Source organism: Giraffa tippelskirchi, chromosome 1 (assembly GCF_054371585.1).
Source record: "Giraffa tippelskirchi isolate mGirTip1 chromosome 1, T2T-mGirTip1v1.2.pri, whole genome shotgun sequence".
NCBI classification, from domain to species: Eukaryota; Metazoa; Chordata; class Mammalia; order Artiodactyla; family Giraffidae; genus Giraffa; species Giraffa tippelskirchi.
Genome location: NC_137275.1, coordinates 130,775,756 through 130,795,419, shown reverse-complemented (window position 1 = coordinate 130,795,419; position 19,664 = coordinate 130,775,756). Strand labels below are relative to the sequence as shown.

Below are 19,664 nucleotides of genomic sequence, written 5' to 3'. Positions count from 1 at the left end.
AATATTCCAACAAGATTGTAACCTCAGCTGCCACCAGGTATGATTAAATCTTAAACCTAAAAACTTAACTCAGAAAAGACAGCCAAGTAGAACCAGGCTTAAGGCCTGTTCCTTACTAATTCAGAATATTTGAGGGAAAGCCAATCTTTTTTTTTAAAAAAACTCCAAATTATAATCTTCTTAAAATTAAAAACAAATGAATGCTTATATACATATATTCTTATTTGATCTTTTTGACATTTCTGTGACGACTAGTATTATCATCTCTGTGATAAAGATACGAAAACTGATGCACAGCGAGGTTCAGTGCCTTGGCTAAAGTCACACAGTATTAGGCTTCCACTTCCAATTGTCCGCTGTTCTTCCAAGTTACACCATAAATTATTTAAAGGGATAGCATGGTATTTTATTCTAAGTCATACACATTAAAGCCAAAACAGTAAAATGATATTAGCAGATAAAATGAAATATATTAAAGATGTTATTTTAATTCATAGTTGGCCAAATTGCATATTAGAGAGTCATGGTAAAATATAAGATTTGGGCATATTTGAGAAATCTTTCATTTTTTGACCTCTTAATTAATAGAACAAAATAAGACCCTGCAGTATTCACAAAGGAACAGATGACTTCAAACTTTTTACCAAGTATAAAGCTAATATTTATTCTGTATTTGAATTGTCACAAATTCTAAGTTAGTGGAATCCATATTCTTATGATTTTATTTAACCTAAGTTACGTGGAAAATAAATTTTGGGAAAATGAATTTCTATAAAAGTCTTAAGATTATATGTAAAATGTTATTATGTTTTGTATGGGTTAATGTACTTTTAAAATACATTTTAAATTACCACATTATCAGAATCTTGTGTTTTTTCAGTTATCAGTAATTAGCAGCTTCTGTTACACAGATTAGATTGAAATCTATAAAAATCACAATTTTAAAATGTACATTCCTTATTACCATATCTGAGACTACTGCTAGTGATATCAGACAGTGCATTTCTCTTTTAAATGCAGTTTCATTGGGTAGAGAAGGAAAGAAGGGGAAAGGTTAATTCAACAATGACAAAAATGTATTTTCTGGGAATTCATCCTTTGAGAAAGATGTTAATGAGTGGTTACTATGTGCCATCAACTATTTGGTGATGCCACAGGTTAAATAGCACACAAACCAGACCAAGTCCTTGATTTTCTGTGGAACAGCCTTGGGAGATCTATCTGTGTATTCTTTGAAATTTTTAAGTGTATTTTAATCACAGTAAAACACAATTCTAAGGAGAGGGTTTGAATTAGCATTCCTGGTCACCTCTGGGCCACACACAAGCCATTCTGTCACACGGCAATTCTGTTGTGTTAGAAACTCCAGATGGGGCTAAACGAAACCAACGCTGCCCTTTTGGGAACTCATCCCAGTTATTTGGGGGATCCTGACTGGGCCAGAATCCTTTTGAAACTGGTTAGACCTACCCAAAACCCTTCCATTTGGTTTTCTGGAACCATGGACCACCCACTTCCCTGACTCAACAAAGTCATTGTGACCCTCCCAGCTGGGACTGTGCTCTGGGCTAGAGTGTCACTCCTCCAGAGTGTGAGCAGCCTACAGTCATTTCTTAGCATTTGTCTGGTTGAGCCTTTGAGATATGACTAGAGAGTAACCATAATAATGGTGTCTAATCAATTGAGCCCGCTTAATACTCCAAGCACTGTTCTAAGCATTAAATCATTTAATCCTCTAGATAACCTTGTGAGGAAGATTGTCATTTTACAGATCAGAACACAGAACCAAGGTTCAATAGCTAGTGAGTGGTAGAACTGAGATTCAAACCCAAGCAGTCTGATTCTAGCCTCTAGTCTTTGCTGTTAACCCCTCTGTTATACTGTGCTGTCGAAAGACTGGCTTCTAAAATTATGCCAGTCAAATTAGTGCTCTTTCTCTCAGTGAAGCCACATTTAAGATGGCTTATGCTAATAATTCTGACACTGGTTGAAATATTTTTAGAAATCTTGTTTTGGAGTTTTCTGGGTCACATCACTTCATTTTTCTGGACCCCTGTTTTCTTAGTTGTAAAATGAGGAGACAGACCTTCACCATTTGAAGGTGGATTAAATTTTTGGAATGACCAGAAGTCAGTTTGAACCAATTTTTAAAGATAAGTTTAGAAAATAAATTCAGAGCAAGTTTGGATATATGTACATGTGCACAGGACCACTGATGACAGAAGAATAAATGTTGTAATAATCATGTTTGAGTTGTTCTTTCTTATATCTAGTTTTTGATACTTTCAGAATATATGTAAACATTATGTTTTATCATTACTGTATGATTCACTTTGAAACATTTAAACTTAAGTTGATCCCCAACTGTTGTTTTGCTGTATGACTTTTGAAAAGTTCTTTAATCCCTTGTGACCTCAGTTTCTTCATCTATAAAATGGGGATCACAATATTTACTCTTGATGGATATCTACCCCATAGAAGTGTCTGTTTAGGAGTTAATCTCCGTAATAAAAACATCATTAAGAAAGATTAACAGAGAAAATATGTAAAACACCTGGCATTATGCAGGTACTCAACAAATACTAGTCTTCTTTGAGTCCTTCTACCCAACACTAAAAATAACAATGGCAATAAGGGCAGTAATTTTTTTCTAATTTGAAAACTTAGAATATATGCACTTTGTGAATTTATGATCTAATCTTCATATGTCGGAACTTTTTTAAAGAATAATATTGTCTAATTTTAACTTTATGATTCTTATAGTCACTTATTTACCCAAACTGATACACTGACCTTTGCACCTATTTAATTGGCTCTTTAATTACCATTTTGTTCATCAACATAAACACCTATCTGCTTTTAGCCTTTTCATAGCAGTTAAAAACTTTAGCTCTGGACATAATTCATCCCCTTAATTCTTTTTTTCCTAAGCCTTTATTATGTCTGGGACTTCATTGTATGTTTGCTTAAATTAATTTTTCATGCATTTTGTTCTAGTTACAGTCATTCATGTTTATTCAAGCACTAGACAGCAGCTTCTGTCGTAAAATCAACTTGTAACCTAAAAACAACTGCTCTTACAAATTAAAAAAATGAGTCTATGCCATGATGAGGCCTCCACTACTTCTATAAACCATGCAAGAAAATAATATTTTTACTTTATAGTAGTACCTTTGCAATATTTCAGTGTCCTCGAGAATGATAAATTTCTTTAGCCGAAAGGGACTTTTAAAAAATGATGAAGTTGTATGCCTTCATTTTATAGATGAGGAAAATTGAGAAAAGGGGATAGTGACTTGCCTATAAGATCACATATTTATTGGTAAAGTTGGAACTAAAATCCTGATTTCCTTATTCTAATATGAACCTCTTTCCATCATACCAGTTTAGGGGACAGATTGACACAGATTTTTGTTTTAGTCTCTCTTCTGTCAACAGTGTTACCTTACATCTGTCCTAAAGACATTGTTTGGAGAGCTTTTTTTTTGAAGAATAACATCAGTCTGTCAAAGTATTGTTTTTGATCTGTAGGGTTGTTATCTTACACTTAGTATTTTGTTATCTAGGATAGTGAACGAGAGCCGACAAGTACTCCAGGAACCTGATTTTGCTCAGTCCCTCCTGAGGGATCCAAATACTCCTATCATAAGGAAATCAAGAGGAACTTCCACTCAAGGGACATCCACACATGCTTCTTCAACTCAGCTGGCCATGGTGGATGACCAGAGAAGCAAAGCAGGGAGTGTCCACAGCAAAGTGAGCAGCTACCACGGCAGCCTCCACAGGTCCCGTGATGGCAGGTGAGTTTTATCAGCAGCTTAGTTTATATCATGTGCTGAGTTAGAGTCACATGGCATCTGAAGGAACAGCAGCCAATTCTGAAACAGAAGTTGATCATTATTAACCTTTCTGAACTTTGCTAGGTTCAGTTGTCCCAGATTATGGTCAGACTTAATGACAGTCAGAGGAGTTTAGATGCGATGCAGCAAGCAATGTGGAGTCATCGCACGTCAGAGAGAAGGCAGAGTAAAAGTGGTTATTTTAGTAATATTAACTTAGCAAACAGTTATGGAATACCTACTATGTCAGATATTGTGTGAGTCTCTGGGAATACAGAACTAATTTAGGCATGATATTTGTTCTTAATAAACTCAAGAAAAATAAGATAGTCATTATTTGTGTTGTAGTTGAAAGTATGGGGTCTAGAATAATAAGCCTCAGTTTCCTCATCTGTAAAATGGAAATAGTAATAATATCTGTCCCTTTCAGTTCAGTTCAGTTCAGTCCCTCAGTCATGTCCGACTCTTTGTGACCCCATGAATCGCAGCACGCCAGGCCTCCCTGTCCATCACCAACTCCTGGAGTTTACCCAAACCCATGTGCATCGTGTCGGTGATGTCATCCAACCATCTCATCCTCTGTCGTCCCTTTCTCCTCCTGCCCCAAATCCTTCCCAGCATCAGGGTCTTTTCCAATGAGTCAACTCTTTGCATGAGGTGACCAAAGTTTTGGAGTTTCAGCTTCAACATCAGTCCTTCCAATGAACAACCAGGACTGATCTCCTTTAGGATCTGTCCCTTTAGCAATGTTGTAAAAAATAAATGAGATAATACACCTAATTGCTCAGAACCGTACCCATCTCAGTAAGTGCCTATTATCACCTTTGATTATCAATATGATAAGGTAGTAATTAAAGTAAAATGCAAATATAACGGTATAGTCCAGAGGTTGTCAAATTTTTCTATAAAGAGAAAAATAACTAATATAATAAATATTGTATTATAAATGAAATAACATAATAAATAACTTTAGGCTTTGTGGGTCACATGGTGTTTGTTGGCACCATTCATTTCTGCTGTTAATACCATGAAAGCAGCCATAGACAGTATGCAGTCAAAATAGGAGTGGCTGTGTTCCAGTAAAACTGTTTACAAAAATAGGAAGGGGCCCGATTTGACTAGCAGGCCACAGTTGGCCAACCCCTGTTTGGTAGCATGGACAAGGGGATGATTCAATCTGGTGGGGAGGAGGTAGAAGAAAGCTTCACAGAGAATGTCTGAGAGTGGGCAGGATGTGCTTTCTTGTTATATTTGATGGTAGAGACACTAGAATTAGAAACCTCTCAGGAGCTCTGCAGTAATTCAGTTAAGAGATGATGGAGGTTTATGAAAGAACAGTGACAGTGCCAAGAGAGTAAGAGCTGATCTGAAAGATATTTAAAAAGAAGAGATGAAATGATAGGAGTTGGTGATGGATTAAAAGCAGTTGGAAAGACAGAATGTGCCCAAAGAAATTTTTTTTAAGATTTCTAAGCTTGGGAAACTGAAAGAATGAAAATTATGATGCCTGAAATTCCCTGTTCTGTGTCTCCAAGGCTGTCCTGTATCCTTCCAGGCTCATTCCAGCCTTTCTTTCAGTCTTCCCTGTCCTTGTCATTCCTAGACATACTCTCTTTTTAGACTTCCCTGTTTGTCCTCTCAACTTGCTTTCTTTTGCCTTCTAACTTGGTCAGCTACTCTAGGTTTTGAAAAGGAGAAGCCTTTCCTTAACTTTGACATGTTTTCTATCTTGTATCCATTTCTTTTTTATTTTCCTTGCCAGATTTTTGAAATATTTTGAATATCTCCTTTCTACCAATTACATCCTTCATTCCTTGTATTTCTGGTCTTTTTCACCTTCTTACCCAACTTCTAACATAACCAATGACCTGTTTTTAAACCACCATCTAAGATCCTTTCTCTTTCCTGCCTTTTCCTTTCACTCAGCACTCCTAAGTGAAAAGCATTCTTCTAGGTGCTAGGAACGCAGGGATGGAAGATAAAAGAATAGTAGGTATGGTAAAATCATACACAATGTGCTTTGGGATTCCAGAGAAGAAAGCCTTGTAAGTCACTGTGGAAAGTCTCGTTCACAAACAAGGTAGTACTATAATTTGACTAGGGTACAGAGGAAGCAGTTGGAAATCTCAGACAAGGATCAGCATATGTAGAGGCAAGGAGGACGAAAAGGCGTTTAGGTATCAGGGCCACCGTAGGAGGTGAAACATGCTGAGGAGTTTGGGTTTTTTTTCCCCTAGAGCAATGAGAAACTATTAAAAGACTTTGAGCATTGGAGTGATAAAATCAGATTTGTGTTTTAGGAAGATGACTTTGACAACAGCATAGGAGAGGAGGTTGTAAGTAAGCCCAGTTGGGAAGTTTCTAGAGTAAAATAGAGGTCTTAACTTAAAACACTCAGAGAGAGAAAGGAAACCAGAGAATCTTTCAGAATACTGCTTCCATGAACTGCTAGCTCCAGTTGGCGCTAGTGGTAAAGAACCCACCTGCCAATTCAGGAGACGTAAGAGACATGAGTTCGATCCGTGGGTTGAGAAGATTCCCTGGAGGAGGAAATGGCAACTCATTCTTGCCTGGAGAATCCCATGGACAGAGAGGAGCCTGCCATGGGGTCACAAAGAATTGGACATGACTGAAGTGATTGCATAGCATGGCTCCATGAACTGACTTTCACCAGTATTTGATATTTGACATTATTAGCCTCATCCTTTTCAACAAGGAATGAACAGTTACACTACAGCTCTTATGCATGTGGCATTCTGTGTATTAAGAGATCTATAAAAGAAAGCTAAAGTATAATCTCTGCTTTCCAGGAGAATAGAACCTTACAGGAAAGGTAGGACATATACATAATAACCAATTAAAAATAGTTCAAGCTAGCATATAATTAAAACAGTAAGTGTTAGAGATGATCAGTGTTACAGAACTTCAGATGATCAAATTGGCTCCTCTGAAAATATCTCAGAGGAGATAAATAGGATGAGCAAATGGTAATACAAGTAATGAGTTCATATTGAGCAGAGAATTTCTGAAGGGAGTTAAATATAGGAGAATTTTAGCTTCTGTAATCTAAAAGAAATTAAAGTTTAGGTAAGAAAGCTTATAATCTTTAATATAAGGTTTGGTTCAGTCGCTCAGTAGTGTCTGACTCTGCGACCCCATGAACCGCAGCACACCAGGCCTCCCTGTCCATCACCAACTCCTGGAGTTTACCCAAATTCATGTCCATCGAGTCAGTGATGCCATCCAGCCATCTCATCCTCTGTTGTCCCCTTCTTCTCCTGGCCCCAATCCTTCCCAGCATCAGGGTCTTTTCCAATGAGTCAACTCTTTGCATGAGGTGGCCAAAGTATTGGAGTTTCAGCTTCAACATCAGTCCTTTCAGTGAACACCCAGGGCTGATCTCCTTAAGGATGGACTGGTTGGATCTCCTTGCAGTCCGAGGAACTCTCAAGAGTCTTCTCCAACACCACAGGTCAAAAGCATCAATTCTTTGGTGCTCAGCTTTCTTCACAGTCCAACTCTCACATCCATACATGACCACTGGAAAAACCATAGCCTTGAGTAGACAGACCTTTGTTGGCAAAGTAATGTCTTTGCTTTTTAATATGCTGTCTAGGTTGGTCATAACTTTCCTTCCAAGGAATAAGCGTCTTTTAATTTCATGGCTGCAGTCACCATCTGCAGGGATTTTGGAGCCCAAAAAAATAAAGTCTGACACTGTTTCCCCTGTTTCCCCATCTATTTCCCATGAAGTGATGGGACTGGATGCCATGATCTTAGTTTTCTGAACATTGAGCTTTAAGCCAACTTTTTCACTCTCCTCTTTCACTTTCATCAAGAGGCTCTTTAGTTCTTCTTCAGTTTCTGCCATAAGGGTGGTGTCATCTGCCTATCTGAGGTTATTGATATTTCTCCCGGCAATCTTGATTGCAGCTTGTGCTTCCTCCAGCCCAGCGTTTCTCATGATGTACTCTGCATAGAAGTTAAATAAGCAGGGTGACAATATACAGCCTTGATGTACTCCTTTTCCTATTTGGAACCAGTCTGTTGTTCCATGTCCAGTTCTAACTGTTGCTTCCTGACCTGCATACAGGTTTCTCAAGAGGCAGGTCAGGTGGTCTGGTATTCCCATCTCTTTAAGAATTTTCTACAGTTTATTGTGATCCACACAGTCAAAGGCTTTGGCACAGTCAATAAAGCAGAAATAGATGTTTTTCTGGAACTCTCTTGCTTTTTCAGTGATCCACCGGATGTTGGCAATTTGATCTCTGGTTCCTCTACCTTTTCTAAAACCAGCTTGAACATCTGGAAGTTCACGGTTCACGTATTGCTGAAGCCTGGCTTGGAGAATTTTGAGCATTACTTTACTAGCATGTGAGATGAGTGCAATTGTGTGGTAGTTTGAGCATTCTTTGGCATTGGCTTTCTTTGGGATTGGAATGAAAACTCACCTTTTCCAGTCCTGTGGCCACTGCTGAGTTTTCCAAATTTGCTGGCATATTGAGTGCAGCACTTTCACAGCATCGTCTTTTAGGATTTGAAATAGCTCACCTGGAATTCCATCACCTCCACTAGCTTTGTTTGTAGTGATGCTTTCTAAGGCCCACTTGACTTCACATTCCAGGATTTCTGGCTCTAGGTGAGTGATTAATATAAGGTAGTGGTAATTAAAAAACTGTGAGATGGAATTCCTTGAAGCTTAATAAAAAAGGACATACCAAGAACAAGATCATCAGTCATCATCAGTTCAGTCGCTCAGTCGTGTCCGACTCTTTGCGACCCCATGGACTGCAGCACGCCAGGCTTCCCTGTCCATCAGCAACTCCTGGAGCTTGCTCAAACTCATGTCCGTCAAGTTGGTAATGCCATCCAACCATCTCATCCTCTGTCGTCCCCTTCTAGAAGAACATGATACAGTAATGAAAACAATACAGTAAGAATAGCCTAGCATGTTATTCAGAGAAAATGCTTATAAACACATGAAGGTCTCCATGAAAGTTTAGTGTCATGGAAACTAGGGGATAGCATATGACCTCCTGTGATGGCCTTTCTTATCTCTCTATTTAATTAAAACCACACTTATCGTTTAAGTCCAACTTAATTCCCATACCATGACAGCTAATTAATTGCTTTTTAAACATTCTTTGAGTGTGACCTATTTTCAGTACAGTTTTTTTTCCTCAGCTAAGTTTGTAGTTTCTGGAGAATGTGAACTTGCTGACAGATATCTGTATATCCCTTGACAGTATCTAGCCCTTTGTTGTTCTTTAGTTGCTAAGTCTTGTCCGACTCTTTGTGACCCCATGAACTGTAGCCTGCCAGGCTCCTCTGTCTATGGGATTTCCCAGGCAAGAATACTGGAGTGGGTTGCCATTTCCTTCTCCAGAGAATCTTCCCAACCTGGGGATCGAACCCATGTCTCCTGCATTGGCAGGCAGATTTTTTATCACTGAGCTACGAGGGAGGAAACAATCTGTCAAACAACTTTAGAAATAATTTGGGCATGCCATCTCATGGATATTTCTTTCTGCATCAGTCAGTTTTTAAGTTTACACATTAGCACTATGTTTTGGCCATGGTTTTCCCATCATCTCATATTATCTTGGCCGTGAGATTACACATATACACACATATCTGCTTCTTAGTACTCACGCTAGTCCAGATTCCTTGATGGATAATTACTGATCTCAGAGCTATGTAAAATAAAATAGACTTAAGTAAATATACCTACACATATATATCGACTTCAAAGAATAAGTAATTGGTAGTTAGATGAGAGGATATAGAAAAGGAAATGGATGAGTAACTGGGTGGAATTTGAGAAAGAGTGGTTAGTTTGGTAAGTGTGTGACATTTTACTGTGTAGTTGAGTCCTGATTATCCATGGGCAGGTGGTTCATATACTAGAATTTTGTGAATAACCATATATTTCACTTAAATAGACATAACTCAGTTTTTTCTATGAAAAAGGTATTCTTTGAGTCTTATTCAGTAAATTAAACTCAAAGATTTAGGTTTCAGTTTTAGAAAATGTAATTCATATTTTTAATTACTTTGATATCATCATATTTTGCTTTTTCATTTGCCATATTTACTTGAATTAGATACTTATGAAGTCATTGAGAGGTGAAAGTTCTCCAAATTAGCTAGCAAGTCATAGTTAGAAAAATTTTCAGTTTAGGGCAATAATTATTATGTAAAATAATTATTAACTAGAATAACATGCTTATTCTATTTTCATTATTTTAATTTGCAACATTGTAATTAGTCAAAACTTACAAATCAAATTTAAAACATTTATGTTCTGAATGTGAAGTCTTTTAATAAATAAAAATTAAATGCTCTTTTATCCATTAACTTGAGGAATTTAAAACATATTCTAAAGGTAGCTTTTCATTCTTAAGTTTTCTTTTTTGCTTTACTCAAACAGGAGAAGAAAGACATGCTTTCTTTTATCACTTTAAAAGGACTTAATTTTTAAACTTTGTGATCTGATGAAAACATTGTTTGATAAGCTCTGCTATATAAGACTAGATCACCTCAGTAGTATATGAATCAGTCTTTAAAATCTTTAAATTTTACAAATGATTCATAATGAATCATGAAGTTTGTTATAATCTTTAACTGAGGGAAATGATAAATTGGTATTTTCTGACAGCCAGTAGGTCTTCAGCTGTTCATGACTAGTTCTTTTTATGACTTTAAAACAGGAAGAACCTGCTACCTCCTTTTTATTTTTAGAAATACTGCTAAAAATTTAATGTATTAATTATATTTGGTTGTTTTCTTTGATCATTGTTATTCTAAATTAAATACTTTTTACAAAACTGTGTATAGTTATACGGGGGCTTTCCTGGTGGCTCAATGGTTAATAATCCACCTGCAGTGCAGGAGCCACAGGAAACACAGGTTCAGTCCCTGGGTCAAGAAGATCCACTGGAGGAGGGCATGGCAACACACTCCAGTACTCTTGCTTAGAGAATCCCCTGGACAGAGCAGCCTGGAGGGCTGTAGTCCATAGGGTCACACAAAGAGCTGGACATGACTGACCGACTTAGCAGGCACGCACATATAGTATATATGACTGTGAGTTTTCTTAGCTCTAATGGGAACTCAGTGAATCAGAATCGCAACAAAAGAAAATTTTAACAGGTCCCACTGCTGCCTTTCAAGATAAATAGAATGATGGAGAGGACGGCCTGCGATGAGCAATGGAGCCCACTTGACACACTCAAAAGCTGCATCTTGGGGAAGGGATAAGGAGAGAATTTGCTTCTGAGGGAACATGGGTTACAAAGTGTTAGGAGGTTGTTAGTTGTATATTTAAGTTGATGTGGCTTTTATGAACTAGCATCCTGACAACCTCAAGCCCTAATGAAAAGTAAGACCATTTACAGGTAGTTAATTGAGCTATTAACTGGGCTTTCTGGAAGGAAGCTGTCCACACTTAGCATCATCATTGCTTGCCAACTCCCTCACTTTTTTAAGGTTCCGCTAATTTCTCCTCTAATTTCATATGCTCCCTTTTCCACTCTGAGGGTTATAGTGAAATTGGAGTTTGCTGTACCGTGACTATCACCATTCTTCTAGATTGCCTGAGACGATGCCATATTTCTTCTGTTCTTGTTCTTCCTCTCCTGGGGCCCACCTCACAACCCAAAACTTACTTGAATGAGAAAAGTATCCTTACTTAGCGTAGTTCTAGATCAGTCGGCTCTGCTTAACTTCAGCTTCTGTCTTTTTGCAAGGCAGCTCTTAATGCTGAGCCTAATTAGTAGATTTTTCCTCCTTTTTGTTTGGCCATTTGAATAATTCAACAGTGTAAATCATGAAATTATTTTGTAAATCAGTGTTATTTTCATGAAAAATTTTAGTGTTATTTTCTAGTGTGTTCTGTTACCTCCCACATTAGGTACACTCCCTGCAGTTACAGAGGAATGGAGGAGAGACTACCTCATGGCAGCATGTCACGACTTACAGATCACTCCAGGCACAGTAGTTCCCATCGACTCAATGAACAGTCACGACATAGCAGCATCAGAGATCTCAGTAATAATCCTATGACTCACATCACACATGGTACCAGCATGAATCGGGTTATTGAAGAAGATGGAACCAGTGCTTAAATTGTCCTGTCTAAGGTGGAAAATTTGTGCTGTTTAAAAAGCAGATTTTATTCTTTGCCTTTGCATGACTGATTGCTATAACTCACTGTTATGATGCTTTCAGTCAGGTGCAGATTGTGTCCATTGAAAAGTAAATTTTTGCTTTTTATATTGCATCAAACTTGGAACCTCAAGGCATCCAAAATGCTAAGAATGATATCATCACATAAATAATTCGTATTTCTAGGTTATGAAGAAATAATTATTTGTCTGGTAAGCATTTTTATAAACCCACTTGTTTTATATTTGGAAAAATCCTAAATGTATGGTGACTGCTTTATAGTGAACTTTCATATAATATCAACTAGTTGTGAGGTAACATTCTGGTAGTTCTGTTACTAAAACAAAATTTCAGAATTAAAGAAATTTTCTATGCAAGGTTTATTTCTCAGATGAATAGTAGGACTTTGTAGTTTTCTTTCCACTAAGTGAAAAAGAACTGTGTTTTTAAACTGTAGGAGAATTTGATAAATCAGCAAGGGTATTTTAGCTAATAGAATATAAAATCAACTGAAGAATCTGATTAGTCTACTGAAGACTCTTTTGAAATTCTGTCCAAATAGTCTTTATCTGGAGAAATACAGGAGTAGAATTAGCAACAGAATAAAAGCGGAGATGGGCATTTTTTTCTCAGTAATTGTGCTGTTTTTATTACTTTTGTAAATATTACTTTTACTGGCTGTGTTTTTATATTGATAACATCCATATGCATGATGGAAAATTTTTACTTTTAGCCATTTTTTCCCGTATAGTAGTATTGATTTGTAGAGAACTTCATGTTCAGATATGTTCTATGGAAGCATGTAATAAGATAAGCATCACACACTGTAAGCCTTTTTGTAGTAACCATAGTTACAAAACAGCAAAGTGTTTCCTCTGTATCTGTTATTGTGTTTTTTGCAGTGAGATGTAATCTTGCCAAAGCCCCCAGATGTTGGTATCCAGGCCCCTCCTATCAGTGGACTTATTGTTCGTACTCGCATTGCCCAGTAGCCAACAAGCTACAGCTTTTGCCCCACACCTTTATCTTCAGATTCTGGGTCATTCTTGTTTACAGCTGAAATATATATATGTAACCTGAGTCCACAGTGGTGATTAATTTGGGATATTTGAAATTCATTGTAGCTTAATGAAGCATGATTAGTCCTGCTGTGAAGTATCTTTTAACTTTAAAAATATCAACTCAAAAATCTTTGACATTTTGTCTTGTAATATTTAAATAACTTATAATAAAAATTGTAAACTTTATTAGGCATGATAATGATCGGAAGAGAAAGAAAAATTCTGGAAAATGCTGGATGTGTTATGTAGACAAGCATATTTAAACAAGCCATCCTCAACCCTGACTACAGATAAGAATCACTCGGGCAGTGCCCGACACCTTCCTCTCATTGAGATGAGAACTGGTAGTTTTATAAAAAGCTTCCCCAGTGATTCTAATCTGCTGCAGGCCTGACTGCAGGCTATTTGAAACTAACTTGCCCCTGCTGACAATGTGATGGCATCATATTATATCATATGAAAACCTAGCTGGACTCAATGTTAGGCTTTTATATCCATTACCTGATTGATCTACAACTAGAATTCTGGACCCCACGCCTAAAAATTTGTACTCAGTAAGTCAACGGTGATGGTAGGACTTTAAAAATCTGTCGTCGTAAAAATATTAATATCAGAGCTAATTCTTATGCAGATATCCAAGAATCAGACTTTTAAAAATATTCTAGACTCCAGAGAGGTATGGCTTTGCCATGTGCTAGTTTTTGACCTTTTACAAGTTAATTTCTCTGAGCCTCAGTTCCCTTGTTTTTGAATGAAGATAGAAAATAAATACCTACCTCACAAAGTTGTCAATAGGTATCAGACGAAAAATCATATGAAAGCTGAAAGCTCTTTGAAAACTTTAGTGTTATGAACTAGAAGGGATTAAGATTATTGAGGACTTAAAAGATATTTGTTTGAGGGCTACCATAGTACAGTCTTTGACATGTGTTTGAATTCATCTGGACTTTTTCCTCTCCTTTAAAACAAAATGTACCAAGAAATTTGGTGTTGGAAAAGCTCTCATCAGGCACAGAAGTCAGTTTTCTGATAATAATAATTTGTTTGCCTGTCATGTTTTTTTCTTTCAAAGTACTTATTTCTTAATATTTATTATTAATTCTTCGTAAGATATTTGAACATTTGGCTCAAATGCTTTACTTTTTCCTCCATCCTCATTGGCTTTCTCCTTGAAACTGGAGTTAATGCTCAAGACAAGTAGAGTCTGAATTCCCTCACATCTGACAGTAGACCTTTACTCTGAAGATCAAATTGGTAACAACTCATTTATAAATAAATCAGTAATTCATGAGGCTTTTGTCTGAGAATTTCTCCTGAGAACAGCATGAAAGACCAAAACAAACATTCAGACACAAAAAGACACAAAAATAAGTTAACATAGAAGGTACCAGTTTGAGCTCAAAGATGCTGTCATTCGTTGCCATCTGCATTATATCATCAATTGCCAAAATGTTAATTGGTTTCTTTGTGGGCCAAATATAGACAGTTAAGTGAACATCAATATGAAAATCTTAACCCTGTGCTTCCTGATTTTTAAATATTCATTTGTATCTTCTCTATTAAACTGTTGATATATTTGTTAATGCTCTATTCGCCTTTCAGTTACTTTCACTATCTTAGTTTTGCTTCACAGAATTTACTTAATATTGTTAATCCATCGTTTTAAATAACAGTAGTTAGTTTGGGTTGTGTTATTTATCAAACTAGTGCTCCAAATTAAGACTTTTTTCTTTAAAGAGACAATTGAAGAACTATAGCAAAACAACAATTTCAAGTCTCAACTAGCTTAAACCAACTTGAACAAGTCCGGACAGCTTTCTTACCATATGTTTAATTTGTGTTGTGATTGGCAGATGCTAATGTTTAGTATTTTATTTGTTCAGTTGACAACTGAGAAAATAATAGTTCTCTCTAAAATGTTAACATATAACCAAAAAGTTTTCGAAAAGTACTCTGATTTCAGCAATATTGTATTGAATTTTTTCAGTGACTAAAGCAAACAATTCAAAACAATATTAAGCTCGAAACAGTAATTAGTTACAAAGAACAGTTAATAACTCAGCAACTAGAAGAGGGCATTGTAAGTTTTCGATTAAAATATTTAAATAAATGAATGTTATGCAACTCACTTTAGTCGTGATAGTCTCAGTTCAAAGAAATTTGATGAGTCTAAATTTAAGCTAAGTGAAATGAGTCTCTGCTTTACCAGAATAATATGTGGCAAGTAATAATCGATGAATTGCACCAAATAAAGTTTATTTCTCCTAGAGTCACAATGCATATTACTATTTTAATTAAATATATATGCAAACTTATACTAACACTTTATATTAATTTTAAAAGGTGAAGAGCAGTTTTTAGAAGTAAGTAGGTTGTTGTTGGTTTTATGTGAAATTAGATCTTTGTATACTAGTTGGGTGAATGAATATTCAAGTAAACCTTTATTAATGATGATTTTCTTTTTCTAAAACTGTTTCTTGGAGAAGATTTAAGAAAATTCTAAGAATCTCGTCAAATGAGGCAAATTAACTACATTTTAACCTACCTCATTAGTCTCTTTGTGATAATAGCTGGAAATAACTGAAGTTGTAACTTTATTGGTGTAGACTATATCCCCATGAAATAAAAGGAACTACTTAAAATTTCTTGATAAAATAGTGGATCATTGGCTGGAGCTTAGAAAATGTTAACATACCAGATTTTCACTATGATGATATTTATATTGCTTTTGACATGCCAAAGGTATATTTATATATTATCATACTTGGATGACTAACATAGTCTAGTGTAATGAAAATTGCCCTGGGCTTGGAATTCAAAAGACCCATAATAATGATGTAATCTGAACAGGTCATTTAATTTCTCTTTGTCTCAATTTCTTTGATGTAAAATGAGGATAAGGTAATTTGGGGCTCTGAGACCTGCTTTACAGGACATTGTGAGGATCAAATGAGCTAACAAGAATTATAGTGCTCTTTAAAAAAACACTGATAGTATTTGTTTTTGTTAGAATTTGGGGGTTACAGAAAGCAAGCATAGTGGTATTGAGCAGTAAAAACAGAATAGGCGGTTAGGCCAGTATTCATTTGACACAGTCTTTAAATCAGCAATCCAATTGACCCTTTAAAAATGAGATTCTTTTTCGAGAATGACTATGCCCTTAGATTGTATTGGCCCTTTATTAAATGTTATACCAGAATAGGCTCTGGAAATTTATATGGTTGAATTTATAGGTCACTTTCAACAGAAATTTGGGGATATCCATTATATGTCTCCTTTGATATGGAATGATGTAACTACATTAGTTTGGCAAGAAAAATATAAAGAGAAGTGTAGGCCCTGTTACTTTTTTTCCTTTGAGGTCTTTCGTATGCCTAATTACTTCCAATTAGGAACAATTCTTTTTTATTAGTGATTACTGTAACTTATTGGTTTTCATCATGGAAAACTTTAAATTTTAAGTGATAACTATTATATTTGTATATCTAATTTTTTAACCTACATAAAGTAAGGATTTCTCCATTCTTTTCCACACATAAACACAAAAAAGGGCGTTTTTATAGAACCTAGATGTACAAAGGAACTCACAATTCTTTTAAACTTCTTTTATGCCTTTTTACAACTGAGTGAGGAAAAGTATTTGTGTTTAATTCAGCTATGTTTCTTAGTAGCTGTATGATTTTATACATCATTCTTGTGTCATTTTTATGTTTTTTATGAAAAAATTATGTTGACATCTCTTCATATTTTAGTTCACTTCAATTCTGTTTTGCTCCAATTATATGATTTTTGAGAAAGGAATGGGAAAACTAAGCAACCTTTACCTGCCATCTTATTGTAATTACTATTCTGGATTTTTTCCTAATTTAAATTCTATACTTCCTTAATAGCCAAATTGATAGGATTGTAATAATTTCTCTCAAGATCTGAAGTCTTCTGGGAAAGAGAATATTAAGGTTTATCCAGAACCAGCCATCTTTGTAGCCATTCCTATTTGGTTGATTTATAAAGATTTAATACAGTAAGTTAATAAGCATATTTCTTATTCTGTGATCTCTTAATTAGAAAGTAACATTTTTGTTGCCATAAAGATGAAAAAGAAAGTAAATTTTCACTTACATTTTAGTCAAATCTAATGCCAGTACAACATTACCTCCTATAAAAAAGAGTAGTTCAATCTACTTAAATGTATTGAAGAATGGTTTCCTTCAGATTTTTTTTTTTATAATCACTTTTCTCAGGAAATCTGTTATGTCCTTTCTTGGACATTTTCACTGGTGTGATAGCATTGTTTATAATTTTTTTTATCATTTCATTGGTCACTGTCAGCAGTTTTCCGTGATCAAGAGAAGCAAGTATTTACCTTAGAGTAATTCAGATCTTGAAAATTCAGTGTTTTGTTATTTTCATAATTACTCTTCATTAATAACATTAATTTTTATAAGACAGTGAAATTTTTCAAGCTTTTTATCATATTTCCTGCATTAGGATGAGCTATATTTTTATTATAGCCCTGGGATTTTTGTTATATAAGTCAACTTGTTTGTATTGCTAACTTGCAAGTATTACTTTAATTGTGTTGACATGCTATTGACATAAAAGAAAGAACTTTGTAGCTTAATAGTTTCTTTTTTCTAAATTGGCAGATTTTTTGAATGCTTAGTAAAAATACATTATGTTAATTTTTAAATCTGACAGAACTTTGTGTCAGAGGGCTGATTTGTAGTGTTGCCTCTGTTTTCAATGAGCTGTGGAACTTTGCAATTTTATCTCTTGGGACCTCAGTTTAACCATCTGTAAATGAAAGAAAAAAGGGGATTAGACCAGGTTGTGTCTCAGATTCCACCTGTCTCTGGTTTGGTTATCCCTTGACCATTATATAATCATTATCTTATTCTTGTTATTCCTTCCATGAACTCTATTTACTAGATCAGCCTGCAATGTTAATGCAAGTTGCACTTAAATTGATAGGATTCAGATATATTGCTGATTTTGTTTTTCATTCTTGATTTTAGGTAATTTTAAAGGAGGAAAATTATATTACAGATTGTAAAAGTAGAAAGTTACAAATAATCGACATGACCATTTTTTCCTCCCAAGGGAAAAATCACCTAAGGAACCAATATAAGCACCTTAAAACTGATGTACAGAAAAAAATAACATCTAAAATTTTGTGGTCTTTGTTCTCTTAAATATGAACATAGCTACTTGGGCTAAACTTTTAAACAAAATGTATTAAGGTAAAATTAGTAAACAAAGCATGTAACAGTTATATGGCCCATATAACTAATTAAAGAGCTATTAGGTTTTGCTTACATTAAAATAATTATAAAATACAAAAAGAATTGAGGACTGGATTGAAATTTGTTCAGTAATTACCCATAAGCTGAATTCTTAGATTCTTTGCATAACTACAGTTGCCAGATAGCCACGAGCAAGTGAATGTCCTGCTTTAAAATATCCTTAGAGATAAATGTGATTTGTTTGTTTTATTTTTTCAGCTCTGCAGAAGATGTTTCTGTAAAGCCTCCTTCTGTAATAAAATGTAGAGATTCTATTACTTCCATCTCTCAACAGAGTTCTCTTGTAGATTTATTGATAATTACGTTCTCTGAGAACCAGGCCATAGAGGTTCTTGTTACACTTAAAGATCATTGTCTTTGTTCTAATTGTCTTCATTAACTCCTACCAATCTCTTGAACCCTTGGTCTGTAGATGTACAATCTAGGTACTGGGTTTGGTGTCTAGTAGGTAGAGAAGAATAATGGAAATTAATTTGTTTGGCTATACTTGATTCCTTGTCTTTGGTCAGTTCACTGGATCAGGCAGCTCTCCTGGCATCCAAAAGTTCAATTAGATTCCCAGTGTCTCTCATTCACACATTGCTATATTACAGTGTTATGTTAACCACCTGTTAAGAACAACCACCACAACTTTCTTTTCAGTTTTCTGACTCTGTGTGTCTTGCTATTATATTTGTTAAACCTTGAGTCTGAAGTCTAAACATTTCATTGAGTATTTTCTAGGTTTTTATAATGGAATATTCTATAAGGTAAAACAGATAATCCTAGGGTAATTTAATTTATATTTATCCATCCACCATTTTTCTGTTTTTCTAACTGACCCCTCCTCAGTTTTGAAAATTAAGTTTATAAATATCTTCAGTCTCTCCCTTAGCCCTGACTCAGATAATTTTTCTTTGAACTATTCTTGTTGGCAGAAAGGTTTAATATGAAATAATTCTGTGTTTCTGAGACAAGATCAACACAGTAGTTCTTTACATTGAGCTGGGGTGAACGTGTACTTGAAAATGTTGCAGTTTCTTTATATGTGAACTTAAAAAATTTTTTTTTAATCATGAAAAGGACTCTCTGATTTGAAAACATTAGTTTGGAAGTTCTCTTGTCATCAGGTGCTATTTCTACCTTAGCTGTGAATTATCATAATAAATCTGAATTCTTTATCATTCATCTTTTTAAAAAAGCTAATGCCTCTAGAATGATCCCATTTCACAAATCTTTTTTTTCCACAAATCTTTAATACCAACTTCAAACAACTTTTCTGCTTTTATTTTCAAATGCCAGACTCTATTTTTAAG

The 19,664-nt window shown here is 35.3% G+C and overlaps 1 protein-coding gene across 5 annotated transcripts in view; it reads left to right on the top strand.

Moving 5' to 3' along the window:
• The window catches only part of FZD3 (frizzled class receptor 3), a 108,569-nt gene that overhangs the window by 79,377 nt on the left and 9,528 nt on the right, over positions 1-19,664 (top strand). For 3 of the 5 annotated variants that reach the window (XM_081496236.1, XM_081496225.1, XM_081496203.1), the window contains 2 exons: positions 3,567-3,800; positions 11,752-14,654. In XM_081496236.1, coding sequence (XP_081352362.1) covers positions 3,567-3,800; positions 11,752-11,965 — 448 coding nt within the window. In that variant the 3' untranslated portion in view covers positions 11,966-14,654. Of the gene's footprint in view, positions 1-3,566; positions 3,801-11,751; positions 14,655-19,664 lie in introns of those variants that run through there. The other 2 variants (XR_014055606.1, XM_081496217.1) reach the window with 1 other exon arrangement.